The sequence below is a fragment of the Psittacula echo genome (assembly GCF_963264785.1).
Source record: "Psittacula echo genome assembly, chromosome: 2".
Taxonomy (NCBI): domain Eukaryota; kingdom Metazoa; phylum Chordata; class Aves; order Psittaciformes; family Psittacidae; genus Psittacula; species Psittacula echo.
The window spans coordinates 140,454,104-140,475,041 of record NC_137737.1 but is presented as its reverse complement, the minus strand read 5'-3'; the positions used below and the strand labels follow the sequence as shown (position 1 = coordinate 140,475,041).

General features: G+C 34.5%; 1 protein-coding gene across 26 annotated transcripts in view; it reads right to left on the bottom strand.

The window, feature by feature from the left end:
• Positions 1 to 20,938, bottom strand: part of RIMS2 (regulating synaptic membrane exocytosis 2) — a gene marked incomplete at both ends in the record, with an annotated part of 479,054 nt that overhangs the window by 120,641 nt on the left and 337,475 nt on the right. For 8 of the 26 annotated variants that reach the window (XM_080611853.1, XM_080611856.1, XM_080611852.1 and 5 more), the window contains 2 exons: positions 1,727 to 1,836; positions 2,937 to 3,116. In XM_080611853.1, coding sequence (XP_080467979.1) covers positions 1,727 to 1,836; positions 2,937 to 3,116 — 290 coding nt within the window. Of the gene's footprint in view, positions 1 to 866; positions 904 to 1,726; positions 1,837 to 2,936; positions 3,117 to 4,735; positions 4,808 to 7,258; positions 7,334 to 11,928; positions 11,992 to 14,304; positions 14,371 to 18,540; positions 18,649 to 19,249; positions 19,316 to 20,938 lie in introns of all 26 variants that reach the window. The other 18 variants (XM_080611850.1, XM_080611855.1, XM_080611854.1 and 15 more) reach the window with 9 other exon arrangements.

The window sequence follows — 20,938 nt, the reverse complement described above, 5'->3', positions numbered from 1 at the left end:
TTATTTCCTGGCATGTCTACACTGTATCTCATATAAGCATTTCACAACACATAAGACCACAAAGAAATTAATACACTAGGATGATAATCTGTGAAACAGATTTCTTTTCGTGAAGTTTTGCTTCCGAAATAGAAATAAACACCTTAAACATGTAAATACTAAATTAAAAAGTCTGATGAGAGAGACGGATAAAGTAATACTACATACAGACCCTCACTGGTATAACCAAGGACTGCAATTGATATCTTGAGACTTGCTATTAGGCAAATTAAATAGTTTTAATGGTATAAAAGAAGGAGATTTAATTTTAAGCAGAAGTATTATAAATTTTTGAAAGACTGTTGGGATTCAATTTATTCTTGCTCCTATATTATTTGAAAAATTACCTAGTAATTCAGTAACTGTATAACATTATAACATATTCGCAAGAAACAGTGATCTGATTAAACGCACAGATAACATTAAACACATCAAATATCCGCAAAGGCTTAAATTACAGTATGTGCCTAAAGTGCTAATACTGAAAAGGTACATACATATGTAAGTTAACTGAAATACTCCCATTTGCTGCAGTGTAAATCCTTGGTATTTAAAAACAGGCATCTGCCTAGGTACTTTTCCAATGATGATTATATTTAGATAGTGCTATTTACACTGTCTTTTTTTTTTTTTTTCATGTAGAACCCTGTACAATTTATAAGCCACAGGTCTCAGTAGAAAAAAAAAAAAAAAGGACTAAATAATTATGATAATAATTCCAACTATGTCTGTGCACTCCAGTAACATCAATTGCAGTTGGGTTTATTTTTCCCTATATAGCCTCTCAAAAAGGCTTTCAGGTGAAAAACAAACCCTCCTTTATGTACAGACCTTCATAAGATTCTATTTCCTTGTCTCCATTGTCTAGGGAAAGTAACAAAAACAGAACAACAAACAAACAAAAAAAAGGGAACCAAAGCACATGGGTTAAAAACAACAGAAGTTTTATAAAAGATACAATATACATGTTAAGGATTTAAAAAAAGGAGTGTATATGGCCATTTAGACTGATTTTGCACAGCACATGAAGTTATCAGAAGTGGAACGGTGAAAATGTATATGCTATCAAAAACATATTTGTATACCTCTGTTTCTAGACATTTTGGAAAACGTCTCCATTGACTAGTGCTTTTATAAGACATTAAAGATAAGAACAATTATAGCACCACTAAAACATGAATCATGAAATATCTTGCTGATCTCTTCTATTCTAAAGATTATTACAGCTCTTCTTGCTCTTCCTGTTTCAAGATGCAGAGATTTTATATCAGCAATTGGTAACATACTCCATGTGAACCCACAAGTGATCAGGTATCTCCTAACTCCCCAAAGAGCCAGTTTTATCACTATCATCATTTCCTGTCCCTGTCTAAGTCAGTGACAAAACACCTACTGAGTTCAAAAGGAACAGGACAATGCTACCAGTTAGTCCATCTTGGTTTGTGTGCATTGCACTACTGATTATTACTGTACTGCTAACGTTTCATTTCAGTCAAGACTACTGTAGATATTCAAATATGATAGAAGAAAATAGAGTACAAAATACTACTATCAGATCCCAATTCAGTACTCAAAAACTCAAGAGATTTCAGCTGTAATGCCCACACCAGCCCCCCAAATATAATAAATGTAATCAACCTTCATGAACAATTTTGCAATGTCATTAAGGAGAAAAACATACACTTACTTCTCTCCAACGTCCCCTTTGGTGGGAGCTGTGGTAATTGCCTGCCCCTTCGCCCTACTACTGGAGTACTTGATGGGCTTGTCTGAACAGACCCAGTTCGAGGATGTGACCTATGAGACACATTACAAAACAAACCATAGCCATTAAAAGACAAATTCATCCTTAAATACCATCAAGAACTGATAAGATAAGTAGGCTTTAGATCACTTGGGACCTTTGAAGTCCCATAGTGAAACTAGTATCTCTTTTCAGAAACAGACCTGATTAAAAAGAGCAATCTCTCCATGAAAAAGAAGAAAAGAAAGCCAGACTAAGGCTGAACATTCATAAGATGTTTGTCTGCATAGTCAAGCCAGAAAATGCATTGTGTGTATATTCATGTGCACATGGATATAATACCCACATACACATAAAATTATCCACAAGTTAAATTCAACTATCTTTACTCAGCTTGTATTTGGTTAAATTACCATTGAGTGGCATGAAATTACAGGGATTTGTCTAAAGAAAGTAATAAACTGAGAAAATAAACTCATAGTTGACTCTAATTCTCACTGGGGATTTGACGTTACTAACTCTAACTTTCAGAAAATAAAAGAATGTATTCTGCAGTACTAAAATAAGGAGAAGCTTTACTGAACATCAACTAGACCAAAATGTACTGATCTTTTTACTATGTTTATTTAAGCTAAGAGTAAAGTATAGAAATCCTCAAAATGTCAATCAGTATAGCACTCAAACAGGAACAATACAGACTATGGCACAGTAAAATGCAATCAGAAAAAATGGTGGTTAAAATGGTAGTTGATAGACAAAGTTAGTACAGTCCATTTAAAGAAACTTAAAAAAAAAGTTTCATTCGATGTTGTTGTGATGGTTGTTCCATAAGCAATGTCTGATGAACACAAACAATTTCTCATTCTGTAAGAGAAGTGTATGATAGTTATGAGGTGCTTTACATGGGAAAACATCCAGGATTCCTGACAAATGAGAAATCACAAACAAATGTAGTCAAATACTGTTAGCAAACAATTCGCAATGGCAGCCACACCATTATATCCAGAATAGAATATAAATAGTGTGTTGGCACTGAAATAGTATCTATTGCTACTAGTGATCAGCTAAGAATGAGGTGATACCAATTAGCTAGTGGGAAAATAAAATGGTGAGCTGGTGGGGCAAAAGGGTCTGATTGATTTGTCTGTTTCACCTCGGTAAGGCAGGTGAAGGAGGGGCAGATCTTCCAGTCATTAATGAAGGCATCGACCTGATGAGGTTTGAGTCAGGACGCTCTGTGGATCGGGAGCGGGAGTTCGTCCGCTCTAGCATAGGACGTTGCTCTGTTGATCTGGATCTTTGATATGGCTGTCTATCTGCTGCTTCACAATTCCTGTAATGTTAGTCAAAAAGCAGCTCAGTTGACCTTTGACTTTTCTATTAATTATAAAATATGCTGCATGATACTGGTTTGAAGCAAATACTTTTGTCATGTGCATTTTTATTGGGTAAAATTTCTGAGTTCGCTTCTTGATAACATACAGTTTTTTATACATGTATGATTTGGCTTGCTCTGTACTCTTGATAAATGGGCTGAAATGCTTCCAATGTCTCAGTAGTGACTATCCATGCAATAGTCTGTATCCTGAGAACTTCTGGGTAAAAATATTGTTATTTTAGAATCATAGAATAGTTAAAAGTTGGAAAGGACCTTAAGATCATCTAGTTCCAATACCCCTGCCATGGGCAGGGACACCACACACTTTTTCTAATTAATATACCAACACTGGAGGAAAATAACAGCTGACAATATTGAGTCTCACTAAAGCTAAGGACTCATTTAATTGTGCAGTTTAATTGAGCATTTTTACTCAAATTACTAGATTTTTACAGACTGTATTATCTTTAGAGGTAGTACTCCTGTTCACAGGAGTACTTTAGAGGTAGTACTCCTGTTTAGAGGACAGTCCACATTCCAAATGTTATAATTACCATGTAGCACTGTTAACTATCATCAGACTTAGGATGTCTGTCAAAATACAGGCTAGAGTCTACTGATGGATTCATAGGCATGCTTGGACTGTAGTCAGATGAAAATGTACAGCATCATTAGTACTTGCAGAGGTTCCACCAACTAGACAAAGTTTGGTTTGTAATAAAAAAAATTTAAATTCTTCTAATCCACATCCTAATGAACTTTGCCATTAAAAATTACCATTAGAGATGCAACGGGGAAAAACTAGACTGAGTAGAAGAGAATTGCTTGACCAAGCAGTCAAGTCTTTTACTATCTTAGGCAATTAATCATGCCATTACTTTCAGAAATTAATCAAGCCTCACTTTTTTTCATAATGTAATTGGGCTGTTTGCAAGGAGTAATATTTGCTAGCAATATCCTAAAATACATAAAATCAAGGTAATTGTAAAAGTGAAATCCACACCCTGATGGAGCTACTTATAAAATTCATATTCCCCCCACCTCTCCTTGAATAACTGAACAGCTATAGAATACAAATGGGGAACAAGTACCCTTCAGGACTTCACCTTGAGTGAAGTCATGCATTTTACAATGAAACCAGTTAATACAAAGAGTGACTGGATGGTGATTAAGTGTAACAAGAAGCCAAATTTCAATTAGCATCAAAAAAGAGACATATCACAGTCTCACTATGAAGAGTCTTATTTTATTAATAGCATTTTATTTCAAAAAAATGTATTGTGACAGAGTATAGCTGTCCCCAGGGTGGCTAACTTTGCTGAATAGGTTGATAAAGACTCATTAAAATGAATGTTTCTTCAGGCCTTCCATGAGGTCTTAATTGGACTCCTAGAGCATATGAAGGAATTATCACAGACAGGTTCAGAATAATACCATTCACTATGAACCTACATCTATAAGCTCCTAACAAGCAAACACACCACAGTGAGACACATAATGGTAATTATAAGCTGAGGCACCAAAGACTGGAGGAAAAGTACAATGAGCCTAGCACAAAACCACAACAGAATTACCTCGCTTCTTCTTCTATCAGATCTGTTTCTGAATGGGAAGCTTCATCAGCAAAAACATCCACTGTCTCGCTTCTTTTACATTGTGGATAGACAAAAAACAAAACCTTAGCTTTGATACAAATGTTGCTTAGTTTAGGTAACTGTTCAAGAGAGGTTTCAGCACTACAGAATGTGAGAAAGGTGTCAGCCATCTGCATGGTGGTTAAAAAATGACCACAGTAATAAATTCTTAGACTATGGGAACAAATTCAAAAAAAAAAATATTCCTAAATTCAATAAAATTATGAATAAAACACGACTGAGGTCCAGACAAGCCACCCCTACCTTGTTTACAAACATATTTAAGAAAATTATTGAGCCCACAAAGACTTTCTTTGGGTCTGTTGCACACAAAAAGCTAGAACAACCTTTTTACTGCCAGTGAGTGTGGGACTGCTGGAGCACACAGCAGCAAGGACTGGGCAATATGGTGAGATGTGTAATTCTATTTTCTATTTTTCTCTTCAACAGCGAGTAGGACATAGAAAGGATCAGGTGAGTAGCAACACATGATTCTTACAAACACTTCATAAGTTAAGCCTCTTTTACTTGTTACTCCTAAGGCCTCATTCACTTCAGTTGTAGTATCAGATGTATTACTTAGAATGTTAGGGATCTGACCCATTGCCTGTATTAAAAGGCAGGGGAGACTTTTCTGCCACTAGGATCAATACTAATGGCTTGGTGGGCAGGTTTTGCATTCTGCAGAGCATCACGGAGCCACTATATCTAACAAGTATATTAACAGATAAAGGCCTCAGAAAATTCATATTCAATGGGTAATATAAACCATTTGCCACAATCTGTAGCTGGCATTTACTTCAAGTGGAAAAACAACAAGGAGTTCCCAGAAGTGAAAAAGAACATGGATTTTGGAAGTGAACCCTTTGCTTTTAATGAAGCTTTGGCATCACTGTTTTTTTGCAGACAAGGATTTGCGGACTAAGTTGAATCCTGAGGTGAAACTGAGTTGTTACCCTGGGTTACAGGCTACACAATGCAAACCTTCCCGTACCCAGAGCAGCAAATGGAGAGCTACATCAGCATAGTGACAATCTTCCACTTGAAAACTTCACTGTTTGGTTCTTGATCATCCACATAGAAAGAACAATTCACAGACAGCTTTATTGTCTGTTCTTTGTCCTCACTTTTGTTTTTTCCTTTTAACAGTAAACACGTGCTATATGATCCAGGTCTTCAGAAATGAACTGTCTCTTTCATAGAGAAAATAATACTCAAATAACCTGCTTGGGCGGGGAAGCTCTTAATCTAGCACAGTATACAACTATGCGTTAGTACCACAACCCAGACATGAATGGGGAAGTTTTCAAAAGACCTTTGTGAATTTAAAAACAGAAGTTCGTAACTTTTTAGATTACATCCTTGAGGGCTTATGCTCCCAAGTTATCTAGATGAAAGTTTCTTCTTTTCTCACTATAATTCATGTTTTACTGATTTTTAACTGGAAATAGTCTAAGTTAAATTATTCAATATTCATATGATATTTTAAAGCTGTTTATCTTTGCTAAAAGAAATTAATTATAAAAATGCAGTTAGTGAAACGTCAAATAGTGACCTCATTCATTTAGTATTGCCTACAGTAGCATCCTTCTACCTTTGGTATGGGAAACAAGCATAGAAGGTGGCCTATTCCCCTGTCAAAGTCTACAAGACTTGTGAGCATAATTCTCCCCTATACTGCGGAAAGAGTACAGCAGAGTTTGCTTCTTAACCAAGCATACCTATCACACTGAAACAGTCTGAACTCTCTTTAAGCCACCATGCACAAAGCTCTGTGAGTATTCACAATCTAATTTTACATACCAAAACCATCAAAAATTAGAATTAGATTCCCATAGTATTTAGGTAGCACTGTAAATTCTAGTAACTACAGTATCTAACCAAAGGTGCTACTATATTTTGTTTTAACTACTGATTTATCTGCATTGTTCCATATCCATATTCTGGAAATTTCAAAAGCTAACTCTTTTCCCAATGCAGAAAATAACCATTTCTAATTTTTAATTTTTCAGATTTGTTACTTTTCTTAATAAAAAGGAGAATTTTCAACAAAGTAATACATTAAATTATCTAAACATATGCATAGAGAAATCTCTTGAAAATGTGAACATCTTTCAAGAGTAAGAAATCATAACAGTTTACAAGACAAATAAATTTATTTTTTCCCCAATATAACTGAAACCAGTTTATCTGAAAGCCCAAGTTAAATTATTTTACTGTGTGCAAGCCTAAAAAAACCAAGGTATGAGATCATGCCAATCACAATTTTAGTATTAGGTTGTTCTTGTAACAAAAAACTGAAGAAATAAAAATAGAATTGCTGTAGGATTATAGTCCACTATAATTCAGCTCCTAGTACATCTTTTTTCATCTAGAAACACTGAGCACAAAACAAGTGAAATACAGCTATACATTTTTTAATTATCATTATTTCAAACTCCAGCTAATATACAGTGGTAATACCTGTCAGTGTCTGTGGATGGCTGCTGGATTTCAATCCTTGGACATGTTATTCTTCTACTAGCTATAGGAACTTTGCTGTTCAGTCACAGACACAAGATCCTCTGTTAGCATAACATAGATAAGCATGTCTACAAACAACTGAGATTTCTAGTAGAAAGCAAACTTAAATTTGAGTAATAAATATTGTAACGTAAAATGGGAAAATGAGAAGGAGCAGTATACTGCAAAATATCTAGATAAACTGGTGACTGAATACGTCATCAAATCACTCATCTATACCAACAAAGAAACTTAATATAAAATTATGCGCTACTACAGTTTTTAAAATGAAGGGACTTAATGCTTTTAGTCACTTTTGCAAAATAAATAAAAACAGGAAGCAAAGCAAGATATGTATCTATACACTACTTGCACACACATACTATCTATTTATATGTACATTACACAGTGGTGTATGTGATAACTACAGGTACATCTACATGACAGTCACAGGCATGACTAAACTGTAACATGCCAATATCTGAACTACTTTTCTATTTTCTGACTCAGCTAAACAGCCAAAGCAGAGAACACATCTGCAATCTCAGGCATACTATGCTCCACACACCTACATGCAGACTGTTACAGTGGCAGAAACTCAACTGCTTGCTGCTTGCTTAGGTATCTATACATGGCTTTACAGTCACTTTGGTGACTCTGTTGTAGATGTATCTTACCATGCTAACACATGATTACATAGTAAAATTATAAAAATGTTTAAAGAAAGCACATATAGCTATACCCATAGAGATTTACCCTCCAAAATATTTCATCATTGATAGACTTACTGAGGAATAGCAAAAGCCCTGCTTTAAGTAAGGAGTTACACCTGACAGTTTTTCCAAGGTTCTTTTCAACCCAAATTAGTTAATGATTCTACAGATGCAGTCAGAGATTTATGGTAGCTATTACAATAAAATATCCATAAAACTGAGTAGTGTCAATCCTGGAACAATTAAGACTGGAACTATGTGATGAAATATTTCATATCTCTTTACCTGTAAAATCAGACACAATTAATTTTGTGTATTTTTGAGGAATAGAAAAGCAACTTGTACATTTGAAGGGAAAATGGTGAAATTATGTAAGCAATTTCTTCTTCACAGAAGATCTCAATATCAAACAAAAAGAAGTGGTGAATGGCTTTGAGAAAGAGGCTTCTTAACTTCCAGTTAACACTATTTGTAACTGCATTCAAATGAAAGCAAAAATAACAGATTAGATAATAATAATAAGATAATAATTATTCTGGTTTATTATTAATCATAACTTTTATAATTACTTATAATTACTATTATTAATAACTATTATTGGTTATTATCTCATTTGTTGTTTGCTTTCATTTGAATTATTATTATTATTTAACTTAAATAGTTAAATTTAACTAGTTTAAAAATCAACCTCCAGCATTTTATTCATAGGTGATTTCTCAAAAAATGAACCTTGCAGGCTATTATTTCTTTATACAAAGTGAACCAGTAAATTCAAGCAATAAAAATGTTGCCTTACATCTAACTAATTTATTTAGTTTGGACTAACTTTATCATATTAACGTTTATTCATATTTTTATTCTGTGCCTGCAGTATTAAATACTTGGAGGTATTCAACACTAATTGAAAAGTCTGAGAGACAGATTTTTGCTATAATGTGTTAACTGTTTGTTTTTACATTATTTTTTCTGGTACTTGTAACATACATTTTCATTTATATAGCTAGTTGCTTTTTATAGAACCTTGTATTTTGATAACTACTTCCAGCTTTCAGCATATTTAACATAGACATCCAACTGACACATATTGAAGAATCACACTACAGGAACACTTATCTCTATCTTCATGAGATGACTCACTGAAGATTATTATAAAACTGATTAGTATTCAAAAGCTGGGAACTCAAAATTCTCAAAGAAGAGAGCTGAAAATTCTTTCCCACTCATCCACCCCAGCTGAATTTTGTAACTCAATATACTTCTGCAATTTTCTCCAAGATAATAATCTAAATTTTAATAAAAATATTAGAAATATTCCAAAGTATAAGTGTTTCAGCTGTACATTATAACATCATTACACATTTTTTCTCATTTCAGAACACAATATTTCACCCACTCAGCTTGAATGTTGCATCACAATGTATGAGCAATGACAGGAACATTCAAGGGTTTTAATGAACATGTATTTCATCACGGAAGAGTAAGTGGTATGTAAGACAACGCACAGAGAGGCTTGAGAGAGAAGCAGTGAGAAGCTCATCCTCAGGGCTGGAATGTTTAAATGCAGTTCAGCAGACCATGTAGACTGTAGACTAACCAAGTGTATCAGTTGTAGGCTTAAAATTAAGCAGGTACTTACATATACCTCTGGACAGCGTAGTACTAAATGCAAAATTTCAAAAGCACCTGGTTCTTGGTGCTTTTTGGTGGGATAGTTTTCCTCAGCTCTTAAATCTAACTTTATTTGCACATGCACACTGTATTTAACTGGCCTCCTTTTTTCCAAAAACATTTTGAAAGGCCAATAATAAGGCAGACGTTTAATTAGCAAATTATCACAAATAGGGCTTAATACTGCAAATACGTGTTTATCTCTCTTCTGAACTTCTGGCAACAGACCTGTAGTTCTGACCTCACTGAAGTCAACAAGACTTCTGTCACCTGATGAGGCCAGGATTTCAATCAGATCATTCCAAGATAGTTATGTAATACTTCATTGTCTTTTAAGCTCTTAAATTACAAATGAGCAAAATAGCATCCTGTTTCTGTTAAACGCATTCTGTAAATCCATCGATCTTAAACAGAATGTGATCCGTTTAAGTAGTCTTCATTCTATTCAAGTATGTATTATGCCATATGGTCTACCTAAAGTCATATTGGCTCACAACAAATGTTCCTTTCTTTTACTTTTTTTTCCATAGCCTTTGGGAGCTATATTTAAATGGGGATAGAGAATAGTAACAAAAAAAGTTTCTTTTTCAAGTTAAAAATCCTTTTTATTCCTCTGATATTTACCTATATTAGCATCTAAACAGTACTAAATCTAAGACAAGTGAAGTAAATCAGAACTATTTAATGTGACTATCAAAGCAAATACAAAAGCTTTGTTTACACTAAGCACTTTCCAGCCTTCTTCAAATGCTATCCATTTTCAGTACGTTTGTGCACCTTCCCAGGAAGAACTAATAAGCATGGCTTTTGCCATAAGCACAAATTAAGTGTATACTTTAAAAACCTAAAATTGGAGAGGCAGCAAACAGTGGCACACTGGTTCAAAGAACTAGGGAATAAATATGGTCTGAGAAAGTCTCTGTGGCTGCAATATTGAGCCAAAAGACCCTTACAAATCTCTCCTCTATAAAGACGAGAGAAACTTGCATCAAAATATTAAGGATTAATTCTGTGGTTTTATCATATTTTTTTTTCAGTTTCAGGATGACAAAGTCACTTATGTTCTCCTTCGGTCTCTGAGTTCCTTAAACAGAATTCCTGTTTTAGTCAATATATACAGAACAAATATGAATCACAATTCTATTTAAATACTCTTAGGACTGCAGATGAACTATGATTAATCCTTTTCATATATAAATCTTCTGTTTTCAATACATGGTATCATTTTATATGGTTTGTTATATTCAACTGAGTATAGTCTATAGCCTTCAGTGACTTGTTTTAGGTACATAACTATTTCTCCAGAGAGATACACTGACTTTTACCACAAAAGAATAAATAGGAACACAAAATTCAAAGTATAGTCAGTAATTAACTTAGTAAAAAGCAATTAGTTCAATATTTAAGCAAAATTTACATGTTATTAACTATTTGCACACAATTATAACATTTGAGACACCAATGCATAGTGTTACTTTGTAAAATTTCACAGCATTGAAATACAGCGTTGTAAGTTCTCAAGGAAAAGTTCCCGGTAACTCTCTGGGAGCTTCACTTAAGAATTGCAGGATTTAATAGCCTTTTGGACTCACACCATATGTTTGGTTTAGCCAAAACATTCTACAGGCATACTCCAGCTTCTACTTACAAGATGGGGAAAGGCACAAAGAAGCAAGCTCTGTGCACATTCACAGAGAAAGTAAGTAAAGAGAAAGAAAAATGTTGCAAGAGCAAAAAGAAAATGAGGGGGAAGCAGTAAAGTCAAAGATCTAACAGCAAGTTCTAAATCTGTGTGCTCCCTTGAGCAGGAGCCAACTGCAGCCTGGAAGAACTGAAGATTGTAAGGCACACAGCACATTGCATCAATCACACAGAAAGATAGGTTAGACAGTTAGAACTGGGATTACTTCTGAAAGTAAAAAGTATAAGGTCTCAAAGACACATTCCCAACACTGTGAATGTAGGCAGCTATTATCAATCAAAAAGCCCTTTTTCATTAAAGCAGTCCTGAACAGTGCTTCAAAAATAACTCAAACATAATTTATGCTCTTTTTCTATTTGTAACTGAATAAAACAGCTTAATCTTAAAAAGACTAGCACATAAATGTGCCTTAGTCCTGAGACAAGAAAGAAAGATATTGAGAAAAATATACTTATTAGAAATAACTTTGGTACAATTATAAATGAACTGACATTATAAAGATCAGAAATATATTTTAGCTATATCTGTAAACTACACTCTTTACTTACCCATATTTTTCAGCTGACCCATTGACTACATGATCTGCCCAAGAACTTGCACCATTGTACCACCTTTACAATGCAGTTAAAATAAAGAAATGTTATAAATAAACATATGTATTGTTAATAACACTCTTCATGACACAACCACGTCTCAATAAAATGTGAATCTTTCAAAATGTTTCCAAATAAATTTGTACATTTCCTATTTTTAATCCATATCTTTTTTTAATTAAAAAGCAGGAACTCTTGATGTATTTCACCCTTATTTTCAGTAGTTTAGCTATGAATTTTAGTTCTGTAAAGACTAACTGATCCCTTATCTTTTCTCACACAAAAGTCTTCATGTTTTCAATGTCTACTGGGTTTGTGGAATAATTAAAAAGCAATTGTGGACACATAACATTAATAAAATAAGCATTCTATGCAGCAATGGTTTAAAATACCTGTTTTAACTTCAAATACATAACTTTTTCAGATTTTGTATTTTTTATATTTGATAGGGTGGTTGGGTTTTAAAGAAATTTAAGAAGGAGAAGAAAACTCACTTCACTCAGATCAGACAATGAAAACTAAATTTTATACCTGCATTACTCTTCCAGGTATTGAACATGGGCTATCTAAACATTTTCAATATCAATTCAGCTGATCAGTTGAAGACAACATAAAAGACAAGTAAAATATCTTAAGTAGAATCATTAAGAAAAGAAAAAAATGGGACCAAAAAAGCTGGTTCCATTTCACAAAACAGGACATAAACTGTTTACGTGCCATTACTCCAGTATATTAAGACTATATATAAATCATCAAACATTTGATTAAAGAGTTTCAACTGGATACATATTTTCAGGATCTTGCTTGGGTAAAGCCTTCGAACTGCACCAGTGCCACTCTTCATGATTTCCACATGACAATGAGTGAGAAGCAAGGCAGTGATTTTCAGAAAAGATCAAGAGACCACCGTTTTATCAGCTTGGATATAAATCTTCTTTTGTCTGAATGGAAATACTACCCAAAGTCTGCAGGATGAATATTTTAATGGCTTGAATATACTTATCCAAAGTTTTTCATGAGTCTGCTCCTGGGAATCACAGCAGAATTTTTTCCATGACTCCATTTTGTTCCAAACTTCTCAGATTTCAGAATGTGACGTTTTGCAATGTGTTAACAAACTAAATAACCCCACACCTCCTGGTCATTATGTTGAGGGAAGACAGTATGGAGTGCGGTATATGTGAATGTCACTCAGCTGCTCTTGTTTCTCCTATATCAAATTGAACAGGACCGGAATAGCTTTTTTTTTCCCCCCATGGTTTGTAGCCAGATCAGTTACTGGATGAAAGTTACTTTAGTAGCTGGAGAATGACAGGTATATGTTTACACACTCCCTGATCATCAGTATCCTTAAAACTGAAACCAGGCTCTCCAGTTAGCCAGCATTTTAAGTAAGATTCTTTGGTGAAAGTACTTTATTATAGACACCATAATACATAAACATGGTTTTAAAAATGCAGTGCACTTTATTTTTTGTTAAATATGATTGTATTTATTCATAGCTATCAAATAAAAGCACAAATTCTTGCTATTAGAAAATAATCCCTGCCTTATCAGTTCCCATACTGGAGCAAAAATCAGACAATGACTTAAAAATGGACAGAGAAATACAAAAGATCTAATTGCACAATGAGAGAGGAACATCAACTTGCTTCTTTTTTTTCAGATTTCCTTCTTTTTGGACTTTGCCTATCTTTTTGAAGATGAAATGCTGTGCTGTCATGAAATAACTATTTCCAGAGACACTCCAAAAGTTTTCAGATTACGGGTCAGAATTTAATTCTATTGTGTTCATTGTGATACACTATATGCCTATCCAAATTTAGGAAGAATAATAGTACTTTTGATCCTAGAACAGCATCACCCAAAATCAATTTGAAGGCATTCAGTTAGTCCTTTTTTAAGTCAATAGTAGCAGTAACATATCAAAAGCTGAGGGCCTTCTGCAGTGACTCAGGTTATTAAAGGAATGAAATAGAGAATTCTAAATTGTCCTGTAATCACCCTTAGTGACTCGAAAGTTAGCCATTAGAAATACACTGCAGTTAAGTAAGAGAAAAACCTTCAGTTGTACCTAGTTCCTCTGTACTGTTCTGTTTTCCTCCCACATCTTATGAATAAACAAATCCAAAGTCAAGGTAATGCAGGGCCAAAAGAAAATGAAGCACTTAAAACCGTGGAGATTAGTTGTTCTGTATATAGAGAAATACTGCATAAAGTGCACTGTAAATTTAAATATCATTAGTCTAGCCCAATTAAAATTTTTGCCCCACACTTCAGAAAAAATGTATTACTTAACTTTATCTATTTTTACTATATAAATTAAAATACCTTTCAGGAGTATAGGTTGTGTCGTCATAATATGAATTAGGCACTCTTCTCTCCTGCCTAGTCCTCCTGAATACAGAATAAACAGCACAGATATTTCAGGCATTTTAAAGAGTGCTTTTCCCATGTTTTCCCTCATGCTATTATTAATATAGTGATGAATTTAGAGCACATTTATCTACAGTTCTGCAGTATATTCTGAATGTATATTTTCATATATATATATGTAATTTTAAACTTCTACTTTCAAATTATATTCAGAAATAATTAATGTACCAAGAACACCTGATCAAATGCATACATATTTCACAGAAGTGAAAAGTTACATCAATAGGAAAACAGTATTTGAGCAACTGAGAAATTCCAAAAATAGGGTATGTTAGAAAAATTCTAACTGGCAAAAGAAATGTCAGAAAACAAAATGAAAGCAAAATTCTGTTTCGTTAAGTGAAGCAACAAAAATTCTGTCTGAAATAAACCTCACATCCAGCCAAAATGTGCACAGCCCACTTTTTATTGACTTCCAAACACTAACTTCAATGGCTAAGGAAAAAAAAAAAAGCACATAATGTGGTGTTGTCAGTGACTGAGCTCTGAGATAGATAAATAAGTTGTGAAAAAATTTCATAAAGTGAGGTTTTCATCAGATTTTTATTTGGGAGAAACTCCTAAATATTTTAATTTTTAAAACATTTGGGATAAAAACCTTGAGAACATTACTTTGCCATTGAGTCCACGTGCATGTCAGCCAATCTAAAATGGGTGACTGTCAAATTATTAACTAGCCTGCATAACTCTATAGGATTGTGAATTGGTGGATATAAATAAAACCAGAAGCTCTACATGTCCAGCCATAATGTTTTATGTATGTTCAGTCTGAGAAGCTGCAGCAGTGTGAACTGATATCAGGTAATGCACCTACCATGCTAACTATCACATTAAGGAGTCAAAGAAAACTGGAGTGGGGTACTGAGCAGTAAGGTGCTCTTGAGAAAGCCCTAGGTCCAAAGGACACTAAGGTCCCTGAAGCTGCACATGTGCCTATTGTCATTCTAAGGCATACGATCTCAGTGCCACCTCCATTTCTTTTGGTAGCAAAACAGCTGGACTTCTTCAAGAGGTGGGGGCACTATCACAAAGACAAAAATTATGAGTGCCATAGCCTAAGAATAAACTCAGAAATTAAGGTTTTGATAACATAAATGTGACCTAGAACTAATGAATTAAAGATTACCAAAACTGATAAACAGAAACTGAAACAAACTTCAGCAAAGATGAAACAAGTAGTCACACTACTGTTCCCCAAGCAGTGGGGAAAAAAAGAAAAAAATCTTCAGACCACAAGAGTTAATGGGCTGGCTGTGAATGACTACAGGAGAAGTGACAAAAAGAATAACAAAGGTGGCAAGTAATTTTGACTGGTGTATCTGTATGACATATGTGCCTGCAGGACACCCATACTTGTGGATTCACGGTGACATAAGATACATAACTCTTTGTCCCAGATAACAGACTTTTCCCTGAATGCTGGACCGTGCGGAACAATGTTTGCTATTTTGATGAACAGTGAAAACCAGAAAGTTATTTCCAATGCTATTTGATGAACAGTGAAAACAGGAAAGTTATTTCCTGTGCTTCATAAAGTGAAAGTAAAAGACAGAAAGAGAGGTGGTTGTTTGACATCAACATGACATTGGTTAAGCAAATGGAACTACAAAGACAGGACTAACACCTTGACCAACAAAAATAATAATTTAAAGTAAGCATTAAACTGGGAAAAAATGTGAAGATAAATAAGGAAATACTGTTTAAAAAGTAGTTTTTTCATATACTTCCAATACATAAAGTAAGGAAGAGGAAATTACTTAGTATTTTTCAATGGATAAGGAGGAACTGAATAAAGATTGTGCTTTAAATGGTCCTTAAAAGCCTAGAGAACTGCTGTCAGAATATGGAAAGACAAAAAAGAGGAAAAATCAGGAAAAATTATAGTGGCTCTGAGGTACTAGAGTAGTTTGTATCTGGTAAAATGACTCAACTTCAACACTAACGTTGCCCATAGGCAGAATGGATTCAAGTGGACCAGAGAATCAGCATCAGATCCTAGGCCCAAGGAGTCTCAAGATACTGTTCTAACAGTGGGCTAGAGACCTTCCACTTTAAGTTGAATTTTCTTTTCTGACCCCAAGAGGAATTAGCTTTAATACCCTTCTCTTCAATAAAGCCCTAGAAAGGATTTACTCCATCTCACTGATTGAATCACAGTTTTTTCATCTTTATGCAATACTGTCACTTTTTCCCTTTATTTACATTGATTTTACATTTTACATGGGAAATTAGTGTCTGTAGAAACAAAGATTAAGTTTTGCAAGTCAAGATCCTCAAAGTAAGACAATTTGATAATAGCTCCAACTTTCAGCAATATCGGAATAGTCAGATACAACCAGAAATTTGAAACAGGTTCAGATAAACTAATGCAAATATCAGTATATATGTAAGGTAAAAACCAGTATATAAAAATTAATTATTGAAATAGCATACGTATGAGCATACTTTGTCACATAATTTCAGAAAACTAACCAAAAATCCCTCTCCTTATTAAAGTTTCAACATGAAGACTGAACTGTTTACACATATGTGTATTGGGTTTCATGTGAAACAGCCTAATTTCAAAAAAATTGTTTAACTGAGTTCTGAAGATTATAATGTCTATTATACTATAGCTGTGGAGAATTTCTAAAAAGCAATATTTCTTCAGAATGAATGCTTATATGATACCATAACAGTTAGATATTTATTTTGTTTCTTGTTAATAAGTTTTACACTTACTAAAATTATGGCTATGTTTGATCTGAATCATAGAATAGTTAGGGTTGGAAAGGACCTTGAGATCATCTAGTTCCAACCCCCCTGCCATGGGCAGGGACATCTCACACTAAACCATGCCACCCAAGGCCTCATCCAACCTGGCCTTGAACACCGCCAAGGATGGAGCATTCACAACCTCCCTGGGCAACCCATTCCAGTGCCTCACCACCCTCTCAGTGAAGAATTTCTTCCTTAGATCCAGTCTAAACTTCCCCTGTTTAAGTTTTAACCCATTACTCCTTGTCCTGTCACTACAGTCCCTGACGAATAGTCCCTCCCCAGCATCCTTGTAGGCCCCCTTCAGATACTGGAAGGCTGCTATGAGGTCTCCACGCAGCCTTCTCTTCTCCAGGCTGAACAGCCCCAACTTTCTCAGCCTATCTTCATACGGGAGGTGCTCCACTCTCCTGATCATCCTCGTGGCCCTCCTCTGGACTTGTTCCAACAGTTCCATATCCATGTTCCAGAGCAAACCTTAACAAACTTCTCAGAACTTATATCCAGAGGGCAGTCACTAAGTTAATATATCAAGAATACTTCAGCTTTTGCTAAGGAAAATTTTAAATGGCTCTTCTTGTAAAACTATAGCCATATCAATCATTATATCTGCTATTTGAGATCTGAACCCACCACTTCCTTTTTACTGGCTCATAGTTTATCTGATTGATATCTTTATATCTATTCCCACACAACCATGTTGAATTTTTCCTGTTTTGCAATATTTCTGAAAATATCTTAATCACAGGACATCAACATGTCTTGTTACATCCCTTCAAAGCCACTGTATTTCATGTGTAAGTACTACAAAGGAATTATTACGGGCTCAAATTCTCTCTGCTATATTCCATATGTTCTGTAATAACACATAGGTTATTGCCAGTATTGCAAATGTATACAAATGTATACAAGTACTCATAAATTACAGAATAAGCAGAATACAAGTACCTACAACAGAAGCTTGTACTTTTACTTTTCACACTATTTTCAATTAAGCAAAGTATGAGATTTCTAAAAGACCGTTTTCTTGTGTACTTTGAAGTAGATAAGCTTTTCCTCATTATTTCAAAGAGAATAATAAGCACTATAAGCACTTTGGAAAATTCTAGCAAAAATCAAGGTTATATAAAGACACTTACATATAATATCCATACAACCTACTTTATGAAACTGGCTTCTATAGAGCTATTCAGCTTCTGCTGGCATTTGCTCATAGTCCTGAGTAGTCATACATGCTCACAGAGTATTATAAACCATCCTCACTATATGTGTTTAGCACTTAAAACACAGATCATATTCTCAGTTTGGAAATCAAACACAGTACTGTCAAAGAGTGAGTGGCAGAGCTAATGATACGCTCCTTATCAATTATACCTCTCAAGGTCATAGTAAGCACCCTCAGAATAGGTACGGCACATCTTACGGGAACGAAGTAATCTGATTGCATCTTCACAAAATAGAGGATACATTGTGTGATCCTGGCTGCCAAAAAGTAAAGGGTGAACACAATGAAAAGCAAAGCAAAGATGAAATAAGAAGAAAACAATAGGAAAAGCAAGCAATGTCAGCAACAGAACAAAACACTGGAACAAAACTCAGCTGGAAGTTTGGGGAATTTTGCAAAACTACTTTTAAAAATTAAGGTATCTTGGCCTGCATCTGAGACTATGAGAAAGTTATCACACTCTAATTTTATCTGTTGTAACCTTTAACACAACCTTACACTCATGGCAAAGTGTATATGAAAATCACAGTATTAGCAGTTATTTGTGTTTATTGATTTTAATATTTTTTTCTATTGACTTTTTAAAAGACATTAGAATGATGTAAATACGGCATCATCTTAATGGACTACCAATTACAGACTACTGGCAGCAAGAAAATGTTTAAAAAGAGAAACATATGATGAATTACCCAGTGTTTGCCTACACACTGTATTGAGAAAGCTAATGCTGATATTGACACAACACTTCTAAGTTCTCTACCACTATACAAAGACTAATATAACCAGAAGTGGACATATAGGTACATCACAGAAGTACGTGCATTATCCACACAGAGTCACACAGAGAAAAACATATACCTGGCATCTCTGTAATGGTGATCTGTGGACTGGGTGTACCGGGAACGAGGTAAAGTAACATAATGACTGAGTCGATGGCAGAAAGGAAAATACAAATATGAGAGAGTAAGATGGAGAAGGAATGATGCACATCACACAACAGAAGACATACAAATCTGAAAATACAGGAGCTACAAAAAAAGCATTGTGTAGAGCACTGACATTATTAACAAACTTAGAAATCTGATACACAGTTCTAAAGATAAAATTATCTCCATGATTCACATGTACATTCTGAGAACCCAGTGGGACACTATGGATCAAACGGATAGCTAGAATTTGTGATTTTCTACATTTCAGTTAGTTAGGAGGACAAAACATATAAATCGCTGAAAGCTATCTCAAGAAGTCAGATTGCCTGTTCTTTTGCTTGAAGGCAGTGATAACTTCAGTATGAATTATTTCTTTGGCAGAGGTTTACCTAGTCCATCTGAATGGCTATCACAATTGGGAAATCTGTCCCTGTAGAGCTAGCTCCAGAGCTTTCCCATTTCTGAGTTTTCCTAACATTAATCCTATTGTGTTGAAAGGTGAACTTAGATGAAAGCCTTGTTACTATTTAAGTAATAAAGAGATACAACTGTAACAGAGTATGCCCAAAACAAAATGCATGCATTTCAAAATAACAAACCCAAGATATTTATATTTTGGTTTGATTTTGAAAAAGTCCGAAATTATATATTTTCAATATATTTATACATGTTACAGCTGTAGATATTTTCCAATCATCAAAACCAGAAGAATATTATTTCTCTTTTAGTATATTTAGTAAATATAAAAGCACACGGTACAGGAAAAACTGTTCTGAAAGTATTTTTTTGTCTTCAATTTACAAGGAATTATTAAAAAGCAAAAAAGTCCTTGGACTACAGCTCCTCTAAAGCCAGGGTATTTCAGAGGAATGTCTAATCACAAAAGTCCACATTGGAAGTGTAAACTGATTTCCCAAGAAACAAGGTTAACCTCATGCTTATCCTCCACTGTAAATTATCACATCTTAATTTGCTTATAATTAATGACTTTCTAGTAACAAAGCATACTGTTACTAGAAAAATTTAACACAGGTTATTATATTACATACAGTTATCATCTTTGCCTCTTTTGCATATGGACAAAATGCATCATCAGCCACATGTAAATATGCCTTATGAGCATATTAAGTTAATTATATACAGTCCAGGAGAATTTCATACTCACTTCTTGCCAAATAAATGCAAAAACATTGTCACCACTCTAAAAAGCTTCTAATTTAAGCCCCTGATAATGCAATTTAAACTTTGCAGTTTGTTACTGCAAAAGAATGAGGATCTGCACACAGTGCAACAGGGCCCAATTTGACATGGTACACTGAAAATCTGAAGATGAGATCCTAAGAAAGGTTAGCAATTAAGAAAATAATGAAGGCAGCAAAAAGTATTAGGGTTCTTACACTAATGCACAGACCTGAGTACCAAAAACAGTCTACCCATAACAGCCTGGCAGTCAGTATGCTGCCAAGTATTAAAAAGTAATTCCATTATGTTCTTAAAATGTGCTTTAGAATGTATGCACACCCACCAGAAGAACAATCAAATAAAAATGTAGGAGTCTATCCCACAGCTGTTATGATATGTGTGATGATGGCAAACAACCACGTAACAGCTTATTCTC